General features: G+C 42.2%; 1 protein-coding gene across 1 annotated transcript in view; it reads left to right on the forward strand.

Annotated features, from left to right (window-relative positions):
* Positions 1 to 295: 295 nt before the first annotated feature.
* The window catches only part of hcrtr2 (hypocretin (orexin) receptor 2), a 58875-nt gene continuing 33033 nt past the window's right edge, over positions 296 to 26137 (forward strand). Inside the window, exon 1 of the mRNA XM_047351020.1 lies at positions 296 to 552. Coding sequence (XP_047206976.1) covers positions 336 to 552 — 217 coding nt within the window. The 5' untranslated portion in view covers positions 296 to 335. The remainder of the gene's footprint in view (positions 553 to 26137) is intronic.

Raw genomic sequence — 26137 nt, forward strand, 5'->3', positions numbered from 1 at the left:
TTAAGCAGAAAAAAACAAAAACAAAAACATGATCTTTGAATATTTTTACATCTTGTTATAAAACTATTTATAAAACTATTTTTCTGTAAAAAGTAGGCGTACATGTAATGACCTCAGTACATCTTCCCCCTGTTTTCCATTATCGCTCTTTAGAGTCTGCCACCTAATTGGTGTATGACCCTGTGGTGGTCATGGATGGAGAGGGATTTGCACCTTCGTCATTCTGACGAGGTCGGTGAAGCGCGCTATCATCACACCGCGGTGCCGCGTCGTCGTTGCCAGTCTTCACCACAGCCTGCGATCAGTGCATTTCAGTGCTTAAATCAACCTTAAGCATGTCCGGAATCACGGAGAATTCGGACTGTGACGACTGCAACTATCCCGCCCACGGGGGTAACGGCACCGGATCGCGCTTGCACTCCACCATGGATGAGGACGACGAACTTCTGAGATACATCTGGACAGAGTACCTGCACCCCAAGGAGTACGAGTGGGTTCTAATCGTGGCTTACATAATTGTGTTCTTTGTCTCACTGATCGGAAACTCGCTTGGTAAGTGGAATTATATGCTCCACTTTCTGCTCCATGCATGCGTAATTACTGCAGAGATTGCAGAAAGCGTTGAAGCACACTTTAACATCCATTCCAACACACAAATAAACTTATAATTAGCAGACCAGGAAACTCTAAATCTATGGTGATGAAATCTTAAGGAGCGCCAGTTTTTGATGAGAATTTTATCTGCGCGTCAGGAGATGCAGAGGCATGCAGAGTGCAGCTCAAATAATATGCAGAGCAATACTTATTTGTCACTCTTAGGTTATTGACGGGCTCTTGTCCCGGTTCAAGCATCGATTTCATTTCGATTTGACAACATTATACTATCATTAAATCTCCATCCCCTGCTCTGATTGCCTGTTTTACCCAGAATCTGAGAAAAGTTCAGCGACAGGCATAATCATAGTGTGAGAAGAGGCAATTTTATTATGGAACTCTATGGTCAATGCATTTAGCTGATATACACCGGTGAAGCATAACATTATGACTAGTTTGGGCAACCTGATCTATCATCTACTATGTACCTCCATGTGCAAAAAGCTTGATATGAGAAAATCTGTGTTATTCACTTGTCATAAAGTCAAAGCATGATGTGTATTTGCAATATAATGTGTCCCATTTTGTTCTCATCTCTGCACATGCATTTAGGGCTTTTTTGTGCTTATATTTTCATTAATGATAGGGCATGGAGCTTTACAACCACATAATTGGCATGCAACAGTAGCTAAATTAAATGGATTTCTTTAACATCATCCAAATAATAGCTGTTAATACCATATTGTAATCCATTAAACAATAGTGAGATGGAAAAGAAGACAGATGTCATTTCACAAGGAGTATTTTATCTTCACTTAATCCTCTCACCAGCTCCTTCTATGCACCAGACGACTTTCTGTACAATTTTAAAGATCAATCTTTGCACCACACCTAGCTCTTTCTATAGATGCATGTCCATCAAGTCTAACATTTTACAGCTTATATAATATATTGATGTGATTAGTTTGTGGGATGTTTGATATGGCAGTTTTGCAAGGCCAGTCACATTTATGAACTGTCCAGCCAAATGTTGAAATTTTTTATATCTGTGTAAAGTGTAATCAATCAGCAAGACCTGTCAGTGATGTCAAAAACAAACAAGTGTTTTAAATGAAATGTCAAACAGAACACCAAGCTTATTTAATCAGTGTGGCCAGTGGTGTCAGAGCTGACAGGGTGTCATTACATGCTATTATGACATTTCTCTGGTTGCTAAAAAAGCATAGTTAAAGAAAAAATGTAAAGGACAAAGCTGGTTGATTTAAAAAGATGCACATTGCAGCATATTTATTGAAACAACCTCGTATTTTACAAATGTTTAAAATTAACTGCAGAGATTTCAAAGCCACATTAGCAAATACTCTAGACTTCATTAAATATTGTCCTTTTATTCCCAAAATCCCTTTGACCAGTCATGGCATGAGTAAAGCTGTAACTGTAGCACTGTTCTTTTTGATGCATCACCTTTTTGTTTTAACAAGACACTACCAATACTCAAAAGTATGGATTTTACAATTTAAGTTCTGTAAGAAAAAAAATAAATTATTCTCACACCTATGAGACTCTTGCTGTCTTAAGTTAGTGGCATAGGATGTAAAAATTGCTCCAACCTCATCTCCGAATGCTTTTGACACTATGGTATACATAACTTGAAAATTTCTGCAGTAGGAGTATCATATCTCAGAGACGTCATATATTCTCTACAGCTACAGAGCTACAGAATAATGCAAGTGCTGCTAGAATTTCAAAGCAATCACCTCACAATAACATTACTTTATCTCATGTTATGGTATGCAAACGCTCTGTCTTTACTGATTAACATAAACTCACCTCCAGATGTTGAAGGGTGAAATTTTTGGCCATTGGGGACACTCAGAGTGTGTATAGTGTATTAAATGTTCATTTTTAAATCATAAAGTTTGTAAGACAATGACTACAAATTCTATATGCCCAATCTCGATACACACAAGTACACAATGTATAAATGTTGCATCAGAATCGACACACGTAATTCATAGATAAGAAAGCCCTCCATGTTCTTTAAACAAGGCTAGTTGTCGGGTGTAGATGCTACAGAATGACAAGTTTTATATTAAGGTGTGGTACCGGAGTACTAGTAGTTTAGGTATGTTTTTTTACCCAAAATCTAATCATTTCATAATTTCACTGTTCATCTTTAATAGGGGAGTGTTTGCTTGCTATGCATAAATGATATGTGCAAAAAAGAAATTTCAGTTTTCCGCACTTTATGTTTTTCATAGCTCATTTGTTAATTATACTTTCCTTTCCCTAAAATAGAAACCTCAAGGTGGCTTAGACTGGAAATTAGCAATAAATCAAATGACTGTAGCATCTATATACTCTACCCGCAATAAACAAATGAACTTTTAGCAGGTTTAATTTATTGTATGACTTTATCACACAGTTCTTGTGCAGCATAGACATTTCATTGCAAAAATATGGGAAGGGATTTTCATTAAAAAAGTAATGCAATTTGTTAAATCATGATGTCACCTTTCATAAAAGTTCTAATTATGTACTAATTATAACTGTAACACAATACAGCAAGACAAACAAAGCTGCAAACCTAACTCTACCTATTAGAAATATTGAGAAATGATGTTTGGTTTTGCTGGAACCACTTTATCCAGTACAGTAACTCTGGTTAGAGAGTAGACGCAGACAAGAAACAGTTCAGGTCCTTTATTCAAATTCAAGGATTGGCAGCATTAAATTGGCTTCATACAACTGTTATCTCTCATAAAACAACCAGCGGAAACATTCTTTTAGCAGTTAGTAACTTACTTTCTTCACGAACGCTTTCTTTGTGGATGAGAAGCTTAGCTGCCCAAAACTAACTGACTGGGGTGCCTGACTAAAACACAACACATCTTGTTTTTACGGAAATATCAGGGAATTTACAACAGCCGCCCCCGAATAGTATGGCTATTCTGCAAACAAGTAAATTCCTTAAGGTTACACAGTAGTCTTTGGATGAGGAGTCCTCGATTTGGCATCCTTGTCTGGAACAGCCAGCAACTAGATAAGACGTGCAACCGGCCCTAGGTAAGTCTTGTTCCCAACTTGGACCTCAACTGACCTAATCCATCCATCAACACTTGCATTCAATTTCACCACCTTTCCAATGGGCCCATGGCAGCACAGGGCAATGAGGATTGAGGACTACTGAGTGGATGTCAGTAGAACAGGTGGCATCGAGGTGATGAAGGCATCCACTGACGCCGATCAGACCCATTGGGGGATCTATCGCAGTAAAAGTATACTAAGCTTGCTGCTGGGCTGTACTGGTTTGCCTGCCTTGAGGCACCTAAGCTCCTCTGGGAAGCAGTCCGCCTGGCTGGCCTTCAGCGGGAAGATTTCAGTGTCACGAAGGTGCTGAGGTTAGGGAACACATGCAGGAACTGCTGGGTGACTCTAATCAGGTCGGTCCAGCTGTTGAATTGTGTGGCGTCTGGTGATTGGGGTGCAGGACTTATCTGTGTGAGGCCAAAGAAGACGCGTTGCTTGAACTCTGTGTCATCTTCTGGCTCTGTGGAAGCAGGAAGTTACGGCCATTTGTCAGGTGGATCATGAAGGAATGATGGACCTTGAATCCACCGGCTTGGAGCCACCAGCTTAGCCAAGGTCTTGCCTTGGGTCAGATCATCGGCTGGATTGTTGGCTGTGTTCACATACCACAAGGTGTGCTGAGCTGTCAGGTCTTGAATTTTAGAGACTCTGGTTCCCGCAAAGACCTTGAACTTGCAAGACTCAGATGTCAACCAGGTTAGGAGTGTGGTGGAGTCAATCCAGGGAAAGGTCTGGGTGATGTGCAGGGTGAGCTCTCGGTGACTGAGGGAGGAAAGCTGGGCTCCTGTCAATGCTGCACAGAGCTCTAACCGTGGCATCAACTGTTGCTGCTTAGGGGCCACCCTACACCCTGCCATGATGAACAAGACATGGACTGTTTCCTCCTTCCTTGTCGTGAGGTATACCACCGAACCATATGCCTGTTCAGAGGTGACATAACACAACATCTTGTTTTAACGGAAATAACGGAATTTACAACACTACTGTACTCTACCATTGCTTAGTGTGAGACATGTTAACTGTTTTCATTCTGCAAAACAATAAATTATAACTATATAAGTTTAATCTTTCATTGGTTTTGTTCAGCCTTTGTCACAACAGATGGCAAAAATGACATTTACTTTTTCCCCCCAATATGCAAATACTTTCTGCAATTTCTGTAATTTTCATGCTTTAGTCAATACTGTGTATGGCACAAGTTATATTAAAGTTTCATTAACTATTGCCTGATTACTTGAGTATAAACAGAACACTTGGGCCATTGAAATCTTGGGGTGGCACACCAAAATCAAAACCAATAAGTGACTTTGAAAAATGCTGTAATATTATTAGGAACAACAAAAAAACTATCACAGACCATTTGTCTCTTGTTTTTACAAATTTATATTTCAGACTGACTAGAAAAGAGCATTTAAAGTTCTCCAGAACACTTTCTAGCATCTAACGTTTTACAGCCTACATGTAGAAGCCCTTGACATCAAAAAATCCCAGATGAGTCTGGGGTCTGACAAATGCAGATATTATGCTCATATTGTTTTATAAACAAGGTTCTGAATATAACTGAATGCAATAATTGTAATGGTGATTTCTAAGACTTATGGCCAGTTTACTATAGTGCTGATCATAGAGTGTGCACTGGTTAAATGCCTGTATGACCCCCAAGTCAATTATGATCAGGCCAGATGATGTTTTATGGTGATGTGTTTTATTGTGTGTATTGTGTGTGTGTATGTTAATTGTTACTCTCATCTGTGGCCCCCTCGAGATCTCTCGCTCTCTCTCTCTCTCTCTCAACAGTCCAAACTCAAATTAATTAAAACGTATCAATATTTTACTTTACTGTAGGCTGTCTGTATAAGGCAGAAATTAGAATCACTTGACAATGTAGAATATATATATATTTCAATTGTTAAAGAACTGTTATGCATGAAACAATGATAAACCATTTTCTGATGCATAACTTTTCATCTTCCGTTTCCGTCTTTTCTTTTGAATGAAGAAGATATTGTTCTCCACATTGTGGTCAAGTTTTGATTACATTTTAATTAAAAATGTGATAGTTCAGTTGTTTTCGCGGTTTTTATTTAAGTCTCTAGATGGTAAGTGATTTATTGTTCATACTGTCCTAATGTAGGCGGCGGTTTTTTTATGTCTGTGCACCACCTGTGTAAAATCTACCAGTCCATTAAATCGAACACACCGATCTCCTTGGCAACCGCTTTGTTTTGGAGGTAAGCGCGCATGCGTTCTCATGTCGTGTATGTGAAATCTCTGATCGTACGCGGTGTTTTCGAGCTGTACTGTGTTGTAATTCAGCAAAATAACACAAAACACAACTAGTTACTCTCCCTTTGCTTTTAACTGGGGTATTTAGCAGCGAGCAGACAGACATTAAATGTAGCGGTGCACGTTTTAAATGCTGGCCGTTGACAAAAGCTTCGAGCTCCGAGGGGAGAGAAGCAAAGCAAGAGCATTGAGACTCCATCATAGCAGAACAGTTCAGAAACAATTTGGAATGAGAGGAAATAGCTATATTTATAAACAGATCAAGTCGTATTTTAGACTACCTATTGGTAGCAGATCTGATCTTCTTTGTGTGTTCGTGAGTTTTTGCAGCCGTAACCGGTTCTGGATGACTGCTTCACAGCAGACAGCCATTCTTCCCTCTTCCCCGTACCGCGTACCGGCGATGAATCATTTAGAGGTACGCAGTACCGGACCATACCGGTTCACTTTCACCCCTGGATATATTCTATTAAGTAAAAGGAGCTAAAAGAAAATGTACAGAACAACAAACCTAATTAACAAATTATCTTTACAGAACAGTTTACACAACTCACCAGTCTTGTAGACGCACAATCTCAAAGATACTACACAATCTTGGCTTCTGATGATTCTCACTGCTTTGTTTACATCTGTTCTTAAGATTACTAACAAACCCTAGTGGCGAGCCTGAAAACTGCATCACAGCCCTGCCTTCAGAACGTAGCTTTACACTGTCATTAAATGCAAAATAAATGCGAATAAACCAGATTCCAAGTCATAAAACCAAACAGTTTTATATAGAATAGCATGCAAAATTCCTCACAAGTGAATTTGAGAACAATAAAATGTTAAACATGACATCGGTTCGCGTGGGTGCTAAATGTCTGTAAACATGTAAACTGTGGGTCTCTCACAGGTGGACTGCAGCTAGCTGGAGTCAGCATGAGAGGCAAAATACCACATGGATGCAAGGTGTAACTATACATATAAACGGTTTCATCCATTTCAGAGAACATATTAGACACAGCAACATAACTGACAGACACCATCGGACTTACAGCTCAACCTCTTTACCGTGTTATACACTGCTCAAAAAATAAAGGGAACACTCAAATAACACATCCTAGATCTGAATGAATGAAATATTCACATTGAATACTTTATTCTGTACAAAATCACACAAAAATCATCAATGGAAATCAAATGTATTAACCAATGGAGGCCTAGATTTGGAGTCACACACAACATTAAAGTGGAAAAACACACTAAAGGCTGATCCAACTTTGATGTAATGTCCTTAAAACAAGTCAAAATGAGGCTCAGTATTGTGTGTGGCCTCCACGTGCCTGTATGACCTCCCTACAACGTCTGGGCATGCTCCTGATGAGACGATGGATGGTCTCCTGATGAATCTCCTCCCAGACCTGGACTAAAGCATCCGCCAACTCCTGGACAGTCTGTGGTGCAACGTGACGTTGGTGGATGGAGCAAGACACGATGTCCCAGGTGTGCTCAATCGGATTCAGGTCTGGGGAACGGGCCGGTCAGTCCATTCTTCAATGTCTTGATCTTGCAGGAACTGCTGACACACTCCAGCCACATGAGGTCTAGCATTGTCCTGCAGGAAGAACCCAGGGCCAACCGCACCAGCATATGGTCTCACAAGGGGTCTGAGGATCTCATCTCGGTACCTAATGGCAGTCAGGCTACCTCTGGTGAGCACATGGAGGGCCGTGTGGTCCTACAAAGAAATGCCACCCCACACCATTACTGACCCACTGCCAAACCGGTCATGCTGAAGGATGTTGCAGGCAGCAGATCGCTCTCCACGGTGTCTCCAGACTCTGTCACGTCTGTCACATGTGCTCAGTGTGAACCTGCTTTCATCTGTGAAGAGCACAGGGCGCCAGTGGTGAATTTGCCAATGCTGGTGTTCTCTGGCAAATGCCAAGTGTCCTGCATGGTGTTGGGCTGTGAGCACAACCCCCATTTGTGGACGTCGGGCCCTCATACCATCCTCATGGAGTCGGTTTCTAACCGTTTGTGCAGACACATGCACATTTGTGGCCTGCTGGAGGTCATTTTGCAGAGCTCTGGCAGTGCTCCTCCTGTTCCTCCTTGCACAAAGGCAGAGGTAGCGGTCCTGCTGCTGGGTTGTTGCCCTCCTACGTCCTCCTCCACGTCTCCTGGGGTACTGGCCTGTCTCCTGGTAGCGCCTCCAGGCTCTGGACACTACGCTGACAGACACAGCAGACCTTCTTGGCACAGCTTGCATTGATGTGCCATCCTGGATGAGCTGCACTACCTGAGTCACTTGTGTGGGTTGTAGAGTCCATCTCATGCTACCACGAGTGTGAAAGCATCACCAACGTCCAAAAGTGACCAAAACATCAACCTGAAACCATAGATACTGAGAAGTGGTCTGTGGTCCCCACCTGCAGAACCACTCCTTTATGGAGTGTGTCTTGCTAATCGCCAAAGATTTCCCCCTGTTGTCTATTCCATTTGCACAACAGCTGTGAAATTAATTGTCCATCAGTGTTGCTTCCTAAGTGGACAGTTTGATTTCACAGAAGTTTGATTTACTTGGAGTTATATTGTGTTGTTTAAGTGTTCCCTTTATGTTTTTGTGCAGTGTACATGTTACTGACTTAGATGCCGATAATTTAAAAGAGACAGAGCCGTGGTTCATTACACTATAAGTATAAACAGGGAACTTGAAACATAAGCAGGGCAAACTCTCACAATCATTTGATTCACTGGTAATCGGAAAAGGCAGGTGCGTTTGCTGACACGTGGACAGCTTTAGTCGTTAAACAACAGCTAATCACATCAGGGGGGGCACCAGGGTTGCCAGTGTTATTCCAGGGTGCGCCGTGGCCCCCGCTGCCCCCCCTCTCCCAACAGCACCACTGCTCCTTTTCTATTGGTCTCTCTCTGTGGTTCTGCTGTCTTCTGACGTGAAGTCTGACTAACTTGACTCTCAAATCGACAGAAATGGGCCAAATCTCTGCAATCAAGCATAGCGTTTGCTGTTTTGGATGGAAAATTAAACAACTAGGAATTATGGCTCTTTGCCCAGACAGCTTGGTCTAAAAAGATGCAGCACACAGCAATTCAGTACTGGAAAAATTTGTTGAGATTCCTCTTCTCCCGTCTTGAAACAAATAACAGAAAAATTATCACATAAGATTACTTCAGAGTTTCTGTTGTACCTTCTTGGACTTTAATTTTGATCAGCAATTCCCTTCCGTTTTTAGCTTTTTTTCCTCAGAGCCAGAGCTTCCAGCTCTCCCCAAAACTGTTTCCCATCAGTTAATCCGTGTAATCCGTATACCTGCAAATCCAGTTATTGCTTGTCCCAGTAGATATATCTCATGAATTTATTTTTTCCACAACTCTACAGATCTTAACAGAGTTATTACTCTGTTTTTATTTATTGCTGCGTTTTTTTTTTTGTTCGTTTGTCCTGGAGCGGTGGACCTCTGGCTCTGAATTTTGTTCCTCATGTATTCATATCTCAGCCCATCAATACCCTAACATACATATATTTGCCAGGCAAACAGCCATCGTTCTTTGAAGTTTTTTGTTTTCTATATTTCAGTTAACTACTGTTTACTTTTGTCAGATCATTGGTCACTTTGTTGATTGATGTGTTTTTCTGTGATCATCCTATTCAGTTATTACCACTGTGTCCCCTTGAATGTTTACATTGGTTGTGTCATTATTAACTATTCTCTCTCGGTGTCTCAGTCTGAGCTCTTCCACAGCTGCAGCACGTTAGTCATCCCTCACCTTTTTTGAACAATCACCTCCACAGCATCCCACTCTGTTCCTAAATCATGTCAGATCTTCATACTTGCAATTTGTCCTCATTTAACATCATGATATAAACATGAATGGATTATCTCTGATTAGATCTAGTAACGTTCAGCACACATAATATGTTGTTCAAGCACATTTGTTTTTGCTTCATAACAAACTTCTACAAAAAAAAAAAAGGACTGCAGTGCAAAATATTGCTAAATGTTTGCTGCAGTAGACAGCTGTGAACCACATACGTTCTACTGGCTAGTTATGCTGTTTTCAATCTAGGTTTGAACTTCAATTTGGTAGTAAAATAAAATCCATCTTCATGTTCCAGTTAAAAGTTTGAAAACCAGTGGGTTTTTCCAACTGATCAGATGCTCAATGAACGGCATAACTGCTATTAGCAACACAAGCTAATACAAATTTGAAGCCAGATACCTACAAACACTGCATAAAAACAATTTTCTCATTGTCCAACAGCAAAACTAAAGCTTTGTGCTTTTAGGTCAGTTAGGATTAACAAAATTATTTCTGTTTGCTAAATACAGAACCACTATTTGTTGTGTATTCGGCTTTTAAAGTCTTGGTTCCGTACACTTCAGTCAAAAAAAAAAAAAAAAAAGAATATTTTTACATTGGTCAGCAGTAAACAAAATCTCAATTTATGAAATTTTCAATTTATGTTCTAAAATTAAAAAAGGGGAAAGTATAGAACTGACTTAAAGTATAGTGCCTGGATAGATTATACAACATTTCAACCTGGAAAGACTCACATAATGGAGAAACAACAAGAAGACGATTGAAGAGTTTATTAATGAAAGATTATTTCTTTGGCGCTTGGACCCCTGAGGAAGACGTGAACGCTGAGGATGAAATGAGTTTGAATAAACATCTTGTGATTATGATTAGGTACTTCTTCCCCCCGGGATCCGATCCTGGTGGTGGTGTAGGCCTTGGTATATTTGGAAGGAGTTGGGAGCCTATGGTGGAAAAGGGGTGGAGGAGGGTCGAAGCTCAGCAGAGGAGCGGTGTCTTCCATGCAGATGGTCTTTAAAAGTGATGCCCTGGGAGATAATTGGCCAAGGAGGAGTGCAGACCTGCCGTTGATTGAAGCAGCCAGTAAGGAGTGATTGGTCTTCCATGTTGAATTTTCGTTTAAACTCCATAACCACTTGAAATCAATGTTGATGTTTAGAAATCTTTAAACAAGACTATGTCCATAGTTAAGAATAAAGCATTTCTATATATCACTGTGCAGTTTTAATATTTTGACAACCAAGTATTCCAGCAAGTATAGCAGCATGCACAGCTGTTTGTAAAATCCCTTCTCATCAATGGAGATTCCTCTAACATACATTTCAAACTATGAGCACAGTTTGAACTGATTGGATGCTATAGGTAGTCATGTGGATGTCAGCTGCTTCCTGTGGAGTTTACAATCAGTTGACATTTCAGGTGAATAATAAAGTTAAGTGCAGAGCGAGCTGCCTACCTTATTGCTGTTGAAAAAGTTTTGGTTCAGTCCGTCTTTCTTTTTCCACTATAGCTGCATGAAATACCTTAATGTTTCCAAATCGCAAGGATTAGTGATAGGTGGTGGTCCTCTCTGTTTTGGTCTCACTTCTTACAGTAATGCTACACAACGTTGCATTGTGCACCTACAGGGGTTGGACAATGAAACTGAAACACCTGGTTTTAGACCACAATAATTTATTAGTATGGTGTAGGGCCTCCTTTTACGGCCAATACAGCGTCAATTTGTCTTGGGAATGACATATACAAGTCCTGCACAGTGGTCAGAGGGATTTTAATTCATTCTTCTTGCAGGATAGTGGCCAGGTCATTATGTGATACTGGTGGAGGAAAACGTTTCCCGACTCGCTCCTCCAAAACACCCCAAAGTGGATCAATAATATTTGATCTGGTGACTGTGCAGGCCATGGGAGATGTTCAACTTCACTTTCATGTTCATCAAATCAATCTTTCACCAGTCTTGCTGTGTGTATTGGTGCATTGTCATCCTGATACACGGCACCACCTTCAGGATACAACGTTTGAATCAGTGGATGCACATGGTCCTCAAGAATGGTTTGGTAGTCCTTGGCAGTGACACGCCCATCTAGCACAAGTATTGGGCCAAGGGACTGCCATGATATGGGAGCCCAAACCATCACTGATCCACCCCCATGCTTCACTCTGGGCATGCAACAGTCGGGGTGGTACGCTTCTTTGGGGCTTCTCCACACCGTAACTCTCCCGGATGTGGGGAAAACAGTAAAGGTGGACTCATCAGAGAACAATACATGTTTCACATTGTCCACAGCACAAGATTTGCGCTCCTTGCACCATTGAAACCGACGTTTGGCATGGGTGACCAAAAGTTTGGCTATAGCAGCCCGGCCGTGTATATTGACCATGTGGAGCTCCCGACAGACGGTTCTGGTGGAAACAGGAGTTGAGGTGCACATTTAATTCTGCCGTGATTTGGGCAGCCGTGGTTTTATGTTTTTTGGATACAATCCGGGTTAGCACCCAAACATCCCTTTCAGACAGCTTCCTCTTGCGTCCACAGTTAATCCTGTTGGATGTGGTTCATCCTTCTTGGTGGTATGCTGACATTACCCTGGATACCGTGGTTCTTGATACATCCCAAAGACTTGCTGTCTTGGTCACAGATGCGCCAGCAAGATGTGTACCAACAATTTGTCCTCTTTTGAACTCTGGTATGTCACCCATAATGTCGTGTGCATTTCAATATTTTGAGCAAATCTGTGCTCTTACCCTGCTAATTGAACCTTCACACTCTGCTCTTAATGGTGCAATGTGCAATCAATGAATACTGGCTACCAGGCTGGTCCAATTTAGCCATGAAACCACCCACACTAAAATGACAGGCAGTTTCATTGTCCAACCCCTGTAGTTCTGCACCCATGTAAAAATTGCAAAAAGGACCCAAAATTTCAGCTAGACAATAGATAAAAGTTTAAAGGTTTATTGACATCTGTAGTTGCAGAACAGCAGGAAGCCACCAGCAGTGGAATCAGGAACCTCTGAGGGCAGACAGATAGGTTAGGGACTGAACAGAGAACTGGGCAAGGTGAAGCTCAGAGAAAAAGCCACTAACCTCAGAATCCATGAGAGAGCAGGGAAGCTGATTTTCAGCTTCTCAGTGTAGTTAGCTGGCGACAGCGTGGTGATGTCACAGTGAGTATGAGGGACTGTGAACAAGACTCCTCGGTTTGACTTTATGATCAGATCAAGCACAGCCACAATAAGGACCTCAGGGTTACCAACCCAGGGAGTTGGCAGGAACCAGGAGGCAGAAACTGGGTCAAAGCTGGGTAACAGAAAACAGGTGACAGGATCTAAGGACTAGGCTAGAATTGGTAGTCGCGACACAGAAACGAGGACAAACACTGGGAGGCAGATTCAGGCTGACAGATCCAGGAGTTAAGCAGGAGGCGGTGGTCAAGTGGCAGAAACAAAGTCGATGTCTAGAGATCTGAAGCCAGGAGGATTTTCAACATGGGCAAGGCAGAACAGGAAACTCCAGGGGGCAGAAATGAGATCGAGGGCCGGAAGGGTAGGAATGCTGGACATGTACTTACACAAGGCTTTTGATAATCTGCCAGAGCGCAGCATATAAAGCAAGGTTAACAGGTGGGGTGAGTGAGGCATGATTATGGTACTGGCAGAGGAGAGGCAGGTGAAAACAATGATCTGAATTACTTCATCACAGAGAGGATCAGAAGCAGACAAGGGCGGTGCAGACAAATAGACCAGAATCATAACAACCTAAACAATTAGCATGTGTTCATGTATTAAACAAGGTTGTATTATTTCGGTACATGTGCGTACTGAACCAATGGAGTTCTATAGCATATTTTTGGTGCAAATACATGTATTGTTAGGACCCTAATAAATGAACAATTTAGGAAAGCACAGATGATGTTATAGCTATTTAGGCTTCTGATTAATGTTAATTCATAACATTTGAGACAAAAAAAAGGGGTACTCCTGTGGATGTATTTTAACGCAACACCTCAAACACACTGCTTCCTTGTGTGACATGATAAAAAAAAAGTCAAATGAAATAAGGTAAGATATCAGAGAGATAACTTTGAAACTCCACAAGGGCTACAACCATGGGTTAAATTTTGAGATTATTAAAAGGTGCCATATTTACCGGTAAAAAAACCCCAAAAACTTACAACTAGAAATTTCAGGGTATTGTCCAGCCTTCCTAATGTTTATGAAGGGAATGTCATTAACAACAATAAGACGAGTCCTGTATTTAAGTGGGCTGTAGGGCAGTAGACTATTGAGCAAAGACTAAATCTCAATCTTGGTTACAAAAGTTCTATCTAGAGAAATTGGCCACAAATTCCAACAAACTATTGTGAGAAGCTTGCGGAAGAATAACCAAAATCTTTAACCAATCAAACTTTAAAGATAATTTTACAAAACACACAGGAAACATTATGTAAACATTTAAATTTCAAGAAATAAAGCATAACTTTGCAAATACTAACAGACCTAAAAAAGGAAAAGGTTAGTCGGATTCAATATCAAGTAAAAAAACAAAACAAAAACTGTTGACTTTAGTACAGTGTATGTCAATATCTATAGATACAAATCTTTAAAATAACAAGTTGTTTTTTATTGCAGCCAACACTAAGTTTTAAATGTCAGACAGCTAAATTGGATTTTGAGGTATGGATTGGTGAAAATCAGATTTTCCCACTTAGAATTTTAATTTCAAGGAGACCTTTGGCCAAGTTTTTCTAACTCCAAACTTGGAGTTTTGAAAAACTATGAAATGTCCAATGAAACCACATTATTTAGGCATTGAAACTGTGTGGATAATTACCATTTGCTGACAGTTTGGCTGAACAGAACATACAAAAGCTGTCTGAATTATAGCTTATGCCTCTCTGCCTGCTCAGATGCTTTTCTCCTAAACTCCCTGCTTGCTTGCATTCTTTTACTTCTAACTTTTTATCTCTTAGCTAAAATTATAGAAATATTGGACTAAAACAACTTCTTACCAGCGACTCCCAAGGATTATTATTTTATTTTTTTAAAGGACTTTGATGTTTTTATAATCGAAGCAGGACAAGTTGACGCCAGCTAATCAGCACAAAATGCCTCGCTTCACCACAGAGGAGTTCGACAAACTTTTACAGAAATTGGCTGTTTTGGAGATGAAAATCCACCGACTAGAAGTGAATGTGGAGGTGAATATGGGGTACAATGATGATTCAACTCTGCCTGTGATCCCAAACATTGACAGCCAGCTCAACAACTCAGCCGGCAATCAGAACACTGAGAATAAACCTACCAGCAGACCCCCCTGGCATGTTTTAGGGGTATGCCCAAAAATCAAGGTGGACGATTCACTGGAAGATCTCAGCAATTAAATAAATTAGAATGGCCAGAATTACAGAGAAATGTCCCCGTTTCCCCTGGGAAAAGGAGACTTCGACAGCGAGCTGCTGTCACAACAACTGATAGGAGTGAGACAGCTGGAAATGGTGGAATTCCCTTCCAGAACAGATTTGCCCCACTACAGAATGAAAACCAGGAAAATGATCCATCTTCTGAGAATAATAAAAGGTTTGAGAACAACCTTAATTCTAAACAGTCTTCTCCTAAATTGCCAGAGAAAAAGCGCTCCACCAGACCGAGAACCCTAATAGTGGGCAACACAACTGTGGATGGGATTAAAAACTTCTGCAACAAGAAAAATACAGAAGTTATGATTGGTACCAGTAACTGATATCTCAGAGAATTTTCTTGCAATCACAGAAAAGCACCCGTCTCTAGAAAACCTTATTATACACTGTGGAGCCATTGATGATGTGTCTAAGAAAAAATCAGAAGGACTGAAGGAGGATTTCACTCATCTTCTGAATATTGTTGGAGGTTTCTCAGCGGACCCGTTGCACCGATTTTCTGTGGAGATGTGATTTTTTCCAGACTTCTGATGATTAATAAGTGGTTGAAAAAAACATGTGCCACCACACCTGTGAACTTCATCTACAACTTTAATATTTTTTGGAAAAAAAGACAACTCTTCAAGCAAGATGGTTTCTGTTTGAACAAGCCAGGAGCCAGACGTCTCACATCTAATCTCTTCTATTCAGTAAATAATCTGCCAGCAGCTTCGACCCTCAGCAGAGAACATGGAGTATCAACAACAGTGATAACGCTGCCTCCAACAGCTCCAGCAGAAACAATCAGCCAGTTGGCTGAGAAAGAGAGGTCATCACAAAAGGTCTCCCCGTTGAAATCCACAGGAGAAGTGGACCCCCCCATTATACCCCCATCCCCCCAAACCCAGACCCAGACCGACTCCTCCGGTAAACCCCCCTCACCCCAGACCCCAACCCAGACTGCACAGAACTCTCCCATCTCCCCACTGAGCCCGCTTTTTGCTTTACTGGATTCTGATAACATGAGCTCTTAAAATTGGGACCTAAATGGCTCTGACATCTTCTCCATTCAACATCCCCCATGGCCGAGGCCCTGCTACTAAACCAACATCTTCCAAATGCCGCAGACCTCCACCACCTCCTAATCTATCTCCTCCTAATCAGGACCTTCAAATCACTTCTCTGTGATACAGTCTGGGCCCCAGTGGTAACTATCAGAAATGAGCATGTCCAGGAAAAACTTGGGCCCCTAATAGGAGATAGTTGTAAAATCTCTGTGCTTATACGTGACAGAAAGAACAAAGCCAAAAGGATAAGAGACAGTAATAAACAATCAACGAAAGCCATAAACTGTCAGGTACAACCACACACAGAGTTAATATCAGCAACTAAGTCATATAAACTGGCTTTACTGAACATTAGATCTCTGTCAGGAAAATCATTTTTAATCAATGACTTCATTACTGACCACGATCTTGATGTTATGCTTTTAACAGAAACATGGTTACATGAATTTAATGAAGCTCCCATTCTGATAGAGGTGACGCCTCCGAACTACAATTTTCTTTGTGAGAGCAGACAGCAAAGAAAAGGTGGAGGTGTGGCCACTTTTTTTTTAAGATTTATTAGAGTGTAAAAAAGTATTTCTGGGCAAATTTGACTCTTGAATATGTGGCTCTCCAGGTAAAGAGCCCGGTCCAAACAATGTTCTTAAATATTTACAGGCCTCCTAAGTCCAAAACAAACTTTATCAGTGATTTTAATGAGCTTTTATCTGTGATATCTGTTGACTATGACTGTTTAATTATTGTGGGAGACAACATTCACATGGACAATCCTGAAGACAGAAGTGCAATGGATCTATGTGACACTTTTAGAAATTTTGGTTTGACTCAACATGTTAAACAGCAAACGCACAAACAGGGACATATTTTGGACTTGATCATCACTAAGGGTCTAAACATTTCCAAGGTGTCTGTAACTGATGTTGCCCTTATCTGACCACTTTTCTGTTATTTTTGAAAGCATCTTCTGCAATGACTCAGTTTGCCAAAGAGACATGATAAGAAAACGCATCTTTAAGGACAGTGCTGCTGAAACCTTTAACCAGATTTACTCTTCTACCTCCACTTTGCCCTGTAACACTGTAGATGAGCTGGTAGATAACTTTCATTCTAAAATCTCGGACATCATTGATTCAATTGCTCCAATTAAAGTGAAAGTCGTTTCTGGGAAGAAAATGTCTCCATGGAGAAGTGGTCCACCAGTCAGAAGTGAAAAAAAGGAGTGTCGAAAAGCTGAACGCAGGTGGCAAAACACTGGACTCGGGGTTCACTATATTATCTATAAAAAGAGACTAAACAGATATAACCTACAACTGAAAAATGCAAGGGAATCGTTCTTTTCTGAGATCATCAGCAAAAACATTAACAATGCTCGTGCATTATTTGCCACGGTTGACAGGTTAACAAACCCTCCTGTAACTGTAGCATCTAAACTCCACTCTACCAGGGCCTGCAATGAATTTGCTAAATTCTTTACTGAAAAAACCCAAAAGATCAGAGGGGCAGTCAGGACATCCACATCAACTCCAGTACCAAAGTTGTCTCCAACTAGAACTGATTTTGACAAAATAAACTGCAAAATCTTAGAAGAAATCGTACAGCAACTAAGCTCTTCTTCCTGCTGTCTCGATCTTTTACCCACAGCTTTCCTTAAGAAAGCTTTGCCTTTAATAACATCTGATTTAACACAAATAATAAACACGCCCCTTTTGTCATGTGTTTTCCCCCAGGCCTTAAAAACAGCAATTATTAAACCTCTATTGAAAAAGAGCAACTTGGACAAGCTGCTACTACAGAACTACAGGCCTATATCAAACCTCCCCTTCATCAGTAACATAATTGAAAAAGCTGTGTTTCAGCAGTTAAACAACTTCCTAACAATGACCAACCGCTTCGATGTCTTCCAGTCAGGCTTCCGTGCTCACCACAGTACAGAGACTGTTCTTGTCAAGGTGTTCAATAACACATGCAGACTGTGGAAGAACCACAGTGCTGGTATTATTGGACCTTAGTGCAGCATTCGACACTGTTGATCCCTAAATTTTATTAGAGCGCCTGAAAACTGGGTCGGCCTTTCTGGTTCAGCACTCAACTGGTTTAAATCCTACTTGAAGGACAGGGACTTTTTTGTGTCAGTATGTAACTTTACATCAGAGAGCACAAAAATCACATGTGGCGTTCCCCAAGGGTCCATCTTAGGGCCCCTCCTATTCAATATCTACATGCTCCCCCTAACTCAGATTTTAATAAACAACAACGTAAGTTATCATGACTATGCAGACGGCACAGAGCTATACGTTACAATGTCACCAGGCGACCATGAACCCATTCAAGCGCTGGGTAAATGCTTAGAAGAAATCAATGCATGGATGGGCCTAAATTTTCTTCAGCTGAATCAAAACAAAACTGAAGTAATAATCTTTGGACCAAAGGAAGAGCGTTTAAAAGTTAGCACACAGCTTCAGTTAATACAGCTGGAAACCACCAGTCAGGCTCGAAACCTGGGTGTAGTGATGGACTCAGACCTGAACCTTCAGAGGCACATAAAGGTAGTAACTAGGTCGGCCTTCTATCACGTAAAGAACATCTCCAGGATTAACGGACTAATGTCTCAGCAGGACCTTGAAAAACGAATTCATGCGTTCATCTTTAGTAGAATTGATTACTGCAACGGTGTCTTCACAGGTCTGCCTAAAAAGTCGATCAGACAGCTGCAGTTGATCCAGAACGCTGCTGCCCGCGTCCTTACTAGAACTAAGAAAGTGGAGCACATCACCCCGGTTCTAAAGTCCCTACACTGGCTCCCTGTAGCTCAGAGAATACAGTTTAAAATACTTCTGTTAGTCTATAAATCACTGAATGGCTTAGCACCAAAATACATTACAGACTTGTTGTCAGTGTATCAACCAGCCAGACCTCTCAGGTCATCTCGCTCAAATCTACTTTGCATACCCAAAACCAGAACCAAACATGGAGAAGCAGCTTTTAGTTTTTATGCTTCACTAATCTGGAATGAACTGCCAGAAAACAGTAAAAGCACCAAAACCCTAGGTTGCCTTAAATCAAGATTATAAACTTATTTGTTTAGAGTGGCCTTTGACTGTGCCATCTAGGCATGATTAGTTGCGTTTTCAGTCCAATTTTCCTTTCATTTTCTTGTCCATCATTCTATTATCTTTATTTTATTTTTTTAAATTACATCTGCTGTTTGATTTTATCATTTGATTTGTCTTTCTGTGTTTATTGGCTTTGTGATTGTATTGTAATTGTATGTACAGCGCTTTGAGTGTCTCGTTGCTGAAAAGCGCTATATAAATAAACTTACCTTACCTTACCTTATAGTGTTCTGCTGTTTTAAAATGCCTGTCAGTATGGAAATATTTAGGTGGCTCTTGTAATAAAAAGAATTGCCGTTATACACTGCTTCCTTAATCTCAATAATGACTGAAATTTAAAACTATAAAAATATATGTCACAACTGACTTGAAGCAAAATGCTACAATTTACAGACATTTCAGATATTTTTTTTTATTTGGTCCCTTTAAAAAAGTAAGGAGCAGCCAGCATGTTACCCAAACAACACCATGGTCAGAGTGAGCTCTGTTTGGAGAACCAGGCTAAAGGTTTTCTAAAAGTGTTTTGAAAGTGGGTTTCCAGAATTTAAAATAAGACAAACCTTTACATTTAAATGGCTTAAAAGTTAACTTGATTACCTATGCTTATACGTGATTTCAGCCCGAGCCACCTCAACTGGCTCCTCTCGATGTGGAGGAGCAGCGGCTCTACTCCAAGCCCCTCCCTGATGGCCGAGCTCCTCACCCTATCTCTAAGGGAGTGCCCGGCCACCCTATGGAGGTAGCTCATTTCAGCCGCTTGTATCCAGGATCTCGTTCTTTCGGTCATGACCCAAAGTTCATGACCATAGTTGATGGAAGGAACGCAGACCGATCGGTAAATCGAGAGCTTCACTTTTGCGGCTCTGCTCTCTCTTCACCACAACAGACCGGAAAAGTGCCCCCATTACTGCAGCAGCCGCGCCGATCCGTCTGTGGATCTCCCGCTCCATTCTTCCCTCACTCGTGAACAAGACCCCGAGATACTTGAACTCCTCCACTTGAGGTAGGAAGTCCCCTCCAACCTGAAGAGGACAAGGCACCCTTTTCCGAGCTGATCTTCATAACCCAGCCGCTTCATACTTGGGTGCGAACCGCCCCAGCGCATGCTGTAGGTTTTGGCTAGAGGGGGCCATCAGGACCTCATCATCTGCAAAAAGAAGAGATGAAATCCACTGGTCCCCAAACCTGACCCCCTTCGGCCTTTGGCTGCGCCTAGAAATCCTGTCGATAAAAGTTACGAACAGGACCGATGACAAAGGGGAGCCCTGCCGGAGTCCAACATGCACCGGGAACAGGTCCAACTTAGTGCTAGCAATGCGGACCAAACACGTGCTCTGCTTGTACAGTGACCGGATGGCCCCTAATAAAGGGCCGCTAATTCCATACTCCTGAAGCACCCCCCACAGGGCACCACGAGGTACACAGTCGAATGCCTTCTCCAGGTCCACAAAACACATGTGGACAGGTTGGGCAAATTCCCATGAACCCTCGAGTACCCTGTAGAGGGTATAGAGCTGGTCCAGTGTTCCACGGCTGGGACGAAAACCACACTGCTCCTCCTGAAACCGAGGTTCGACTATCGGCCGGACTCTCCTCTCCAATACCCTGGCATAGACCTTACCAGGGAGGCTGAGGAGTGTGATCCCCCTGTAGTTAGAACACACCCTCCAGTCACCCTTCTCATGAAGGGGGACCACCACCCCAGTCTGCCAGTCCAGAGGCACTGTCCCCGACAGCCACGCAATGTTGAAGAGGCGTGTCAACCATGACAGCCCCACAACATCCAGAGACTTGAGGTACTCAGGGCAGATCTCATCCACCCCCAAAGCCCTGCCACCACAGAGCTTTTTAACCACCTTGGTGACTTTAGCCTGGGTGATGAAAGAGTCTAACCCCAAGTCCCCGGCCTCTATTTCCACCAGGGAATGTGTGATGGCAGGATTGAGGAGATCCTCGAAGTAGTCCTTCCACTGCCCGATAATGCCCCAGTTGAGGTCAGCAGTCTCTCATCCCCACTGTAAACAGTGTTGGTGAAGCACTGCTTCCCCTCCTGAGGACGGTTTGCCAGAATCGCTTTGAGGCCATCCGATAATCCTTCGCCATGGCCTCACCGAACTCCTCCCAGGTCCGGGTTTTTGCCTCTGCCACAGCCTGGGCACGCGGCACACTTGGTCTCACGGTACCCGTCAGCCGCCTCAGGAGTCCCACAAGCCAACCACAGCCGATAGGACTCCTTCAGCTTGACAGTGTCCCTTACTGTCGACATCCACCACCGGGTTAGGGGATTGCCGCCGCAGGCACCGCAGACCTTACGGCCGCAGCTATGGGCAGCAGCATCGACAATGGATGCGGAGAACATGGTCCACTCAGACTCTATGTCTTCAACAACATCCCCCGGAATCTGATCAAAGCTCTCCCGGAAGTGGGAATTGAAAACATCCCTGGTCAAGGGCTCCATCAGACGTTCCCTGCAGACCCTCACTATGCGCTTGGGTCTGCCAAGTCTGTCCGGCTTTCTCCTCTTCCAGCAGATCCAACTCACCACCAGGTGGTGATCAGTGGACAGCTCACCCCCTCTATTCACCCGAGTTTCCAAAACATGCAGCCGAAGGTCTGACGATACGACAACAAAGTTGATCATTGACCTCCTGCCTAGGGTGTCCTGGTGCCAAGTGCCCTGATGGACACCTTTATGCTTGAACATGGTGTTTGGCATGTTATGGACAATCTGTGACTAGCACAGAAGTCCAATGACAAAGCACCACTCGGACTGAGATCGGGGAGGCCATTCCTCCCGATCACGCCTCTCCAGGTGTCACTGTCGTTTCCCACATGGGCGTTGAAGTCCCCCAACAGAATAATGGAGTCCCTGGGAGGGGCACTATCCAGCACCCCAAAGAAGGTCGGGTATTCCGCACTACCGCCCGGCCCGTAGGCCGGAACAACAGTCAGAGACCTGTCCCCAACCCGAAGGTGCAGGGATGCGACCCTCTCATCCACTGGGGTAAACCCCAACATGAGACGGCTGAGCTGGGGGGCAACAAGCAAACCCAGCCCGCCGCCTCTCCCCGTGGGCAACGTCAGAGTAGATGAGAGTCCAGCCTCTCTTGAGGAGATGGGTTCCGGAGCCCACGCTGTGCGTGGAGGTGAGCCCAGCTATTTCTAGTCGATATCTCTCAACCTCCCGCACAAGCCCAGGCTCCTTACCCCCCTGTGAGGTGACATTCAACGTCTCTAGAGCCAGCCTAAGTATCTGGGGACCGCGCCGCCGAGGTGTCCACCTTCGTCCGCCGCCCAATCCTCTTTGCACCGGTCCCTCACAGTTCCCTCTGCAGGTGGTGGGCCCACTGCAGGATGGCCTCGCGTCTCTCCTTCGGGGTTGGCCAGGCCAGGTCCCGCGAAGAGCAACCCAGCCACCAGGCGCTCTCCTACGGGTCCTGACCCCAGGGTGGGATCCCTGCTCCCCATGAAGGACTCTTCAAAAACAGGCAGGCAGGCAGGCACAGGCAGGCATACATAACATGTTTCTCACTTTGTACCATGCAACCAGACATTTTGCTTTGAGGTGATGAATCCCCAATGGTATTTCTGGCACAAGTTAACCCTTTAATATGGTACTGGGGTTGTTAATGCTTCAGATGGCTGGGACTATAATATCATTTGCATCATGGAGGTCTTGAAGCAGAACTGTGATAAAGGAGTTATTGACTCTACCAACCACAGTTGACTGATAAACCAATGATGACAGCTTTTAATAGATTAATTCAAAGACATGTAGCAAGTATATTTGGCATTTAAAGCTGTTAAAAAAAATTTGTTTTTTAAAGCGGATCACCCTAACCTCAAGATCAGTTTAAAAACATTCTGACCAAAAAGATGATGTAAGCCATGGCAAATCCCACCACATCTGCATAGACAGCCCAGACCCCTCAGTCCGTTCCCCCAAGAGTTCCAATTCAAGATACAGAACAAATACTTCACAATTTTAATAACTACAGAAAAATAGGTGACAAATCAAGACAAAGGCATACATACACATGTGCCTAATGTAATTTTCTAGGTTGGGGAGGTTTCCGAGTTTGACAACTAAAACCATGTCCATTTCTCATTTCTTCAAGTGAATATTTCTGCAGCATTTAATGAAATTCACACTTGCCCATGGGTTATTGTATTTATGCCAGCAGCAGAGAGAAAAACCATTAAAACATATCTTAATCCACAGCTGCTGCCAGTGAGTAGCAATAAAAATGGTCTCCCACACATTGATGAGTCCATTACTCAGGATTAAATTTTGTTCAATCTGTGTGTGTTCCTGCATGTGAAATCTGACTGCCTTTCTTAGCAGGGATTTGTCCTTGGTTTCAAATCAAACATTTTGAGAAAGAAAAAGCAACCAGGATCAAGATGTTAATTTGTAATGAAGACAATGGCCAAGGAAGGTAATACACTTTGCCACTGGCATTTGCTGTACCGGCACTAAAAAATGTCCGAACTTGAATTTGCATCAGCTGTTTGGGGTTTGATTTCTTTTAGATTTAATTTATGTTTTTCAGTAATTTTATAGTTGAGGATTTTGGAAACATAGCTGCCTTCAGAAGCCTGTTTTTTTGTCAGAAAGGCATATATTTAAAAAACTTCATAGGTATATTCAAATGCATTTATCCTGAAGATAAGCATAGAACTTTCAGCTAAATAGACCATTAGAAAAGCACATATTAGTTTCCTGTTATGTATGTCCATCAGTGGAAATGAATAAATTTTGAATTAAAAGTGAAAAATTGTCTGTTAATGCAAACAATTTGATTAAAGAAAAATCTATGCATTTTTATAGGAATGTATGCTAACAGAAATGAGTCAATAGGGATTACTGAACGAATTCTAATTTTTTCTCAAAGGACATTTCTCATATTTACAAATTTGTTTCATTTCCAATTGTGTTTAGAGTTGTTGCTAACAAGCATTATATTCACTTCCATGACCAAAAGTAGAAATATATATAGTATCTGAAGTTAAGAATGGTAACGTGATGGATAAGTATTGTTTTAATCATCCTGTCTTTTAGGGTGGCATCTTGAATGAATGATGACAGACAGACAGACAGACAGACGGACGGACGGACGGACAACGGGAAAAATATGATGAGACCCCATGATTCAGAGAGCCATGTGGAGCTTGTGAAGGAGCTCTGTTTCCACAACATTTAACCAGCTTCAATTTACCTGAACACAGCCCTCTGTGCTGAGGTGGGGCTGCTCTCCACATGTGCTTTGCTCAGCACAACACTCCTGTTGCCGAGTACACAATACAAATTAATGGGTTTCAGCGCACAGCATGGGCTGGTGCCATATTTCTGTGTGGAAGTCCCTTACAGGAACTGGAGAGAGGTGAAAGAATGCATCGAAAGCCGAATGCAACCAGGATTATGACAGATAAGCACAATTCAAAAATAGAAATTGACATCTTAAATCAAAATTGATAAAACCAACAAATGTACACACTGTCTAGAACAAAAATATGTCACTTAAGAAAAAAAGGTGGTTGAAAAAAAAATCCCCATGCAAAATCAACTCAGGAATCAGAATGTGTCATATAAAAAGGTTTATGTACAAGATAGAATAAATAAATAGTATACCTAGGAACGCTTCTATATTCGAGGTTATGCAGCATCTGGAGCAAGAGGAGCAGTTATGGAGCGGGGAATAAGAACAAGAATGAATCTTTCAACTGAAAAAGTGAATGGAATGACTTACTGTTCTGGATTATGCAGACAGAGTTGAGGGGATCTGGTGGTGAAAGGAGAAGATGTAGACTTGAGATGCCTGGAGTGGAGCTGCAGTGGATAACCTTGAATTGATTTTTGAGAGAGATCTGTCATGGAAAGGTCTGCTGAAGGGACATGGGATTGCCCTGAGCACCAACAAGAAGGCTTCAACCTGGGAGGCACAGAGGACATGACAGGTAAGCTTGAGTAGAGCTAAGAAGAAAAACATGAATGACCTTTTTCTGAGAAAAGGCAAAGACCCTCAAAGTGGTTTAACAAGGAAGATGGGGCTTGACTCTACCAAGAACTGATCATCAGGTGACATTTGATCAGCCAACAACTCCCTAAATCCCGAGCAGTTAGATGATGTAACTACAGACAGGTGTGTTTGCTTCAGGCAGGCACACCCTCCAGCAGAGATCCTCTGTTCAGGAAAGATCTCACACATGCAAAAAAACTCACTCTCCCAAACTAGGATCACGATAGCACCAGTTGTAAACAGGAGAACTTCAGGAGGTCTCAAGAAATTTCACTGCATGAGGTACAGAGAGCATCATCAAGGATGTTGCAGCTTCAAAATAAGTCAGTTTTAGGGTTTGTAACTACAGAGACTCGGTGGGGAATGAGAGCATGTACAGGTCCTTCTCAAAATATTAGCATATTGTGATAAAGTTCATTATTTTCCATAATGTCATGATGAAAATTTAACATTCATATATTTTAGATTCATTGCACACTAACTGAAATATTTCAGGTCTTTTATTGTCTTAATACAGATGATTTTGGCATACAGCTCATGAAAACCCAAAATTCCTATCTCACAAAATTAGCATATCATTAAAAGGGTCTCTAAACGAGCTATGAACCTAATCATCTGAATCAACGAGTTAACTCTAAACACCTGCAAAAGATTCCTGAGGCCTTTAAAACTCCCAGCCTGGTTCATCACTCAAAACCCCAATCATGGGTAAGACTGCCGACCTGACTGCTGTCCAGAAGGCC

This window comes from Girardinichthys multiradiatus, chromosome 22 (assembly GCF_021462225.1).
Source record: "Girardinichthys multiradiatus isolate DD_20200921_A chromosome 22, DD_fGirMul_XY1, whole genome shotgun sequence".
NCBI classification, from domain to species: Eukaryota; Metazoa; Chordata; class Actinopteri; order Cyprinodontiformes; family Goodeidae; genus Girardinichthys; species Girardinichthys multiradiatus.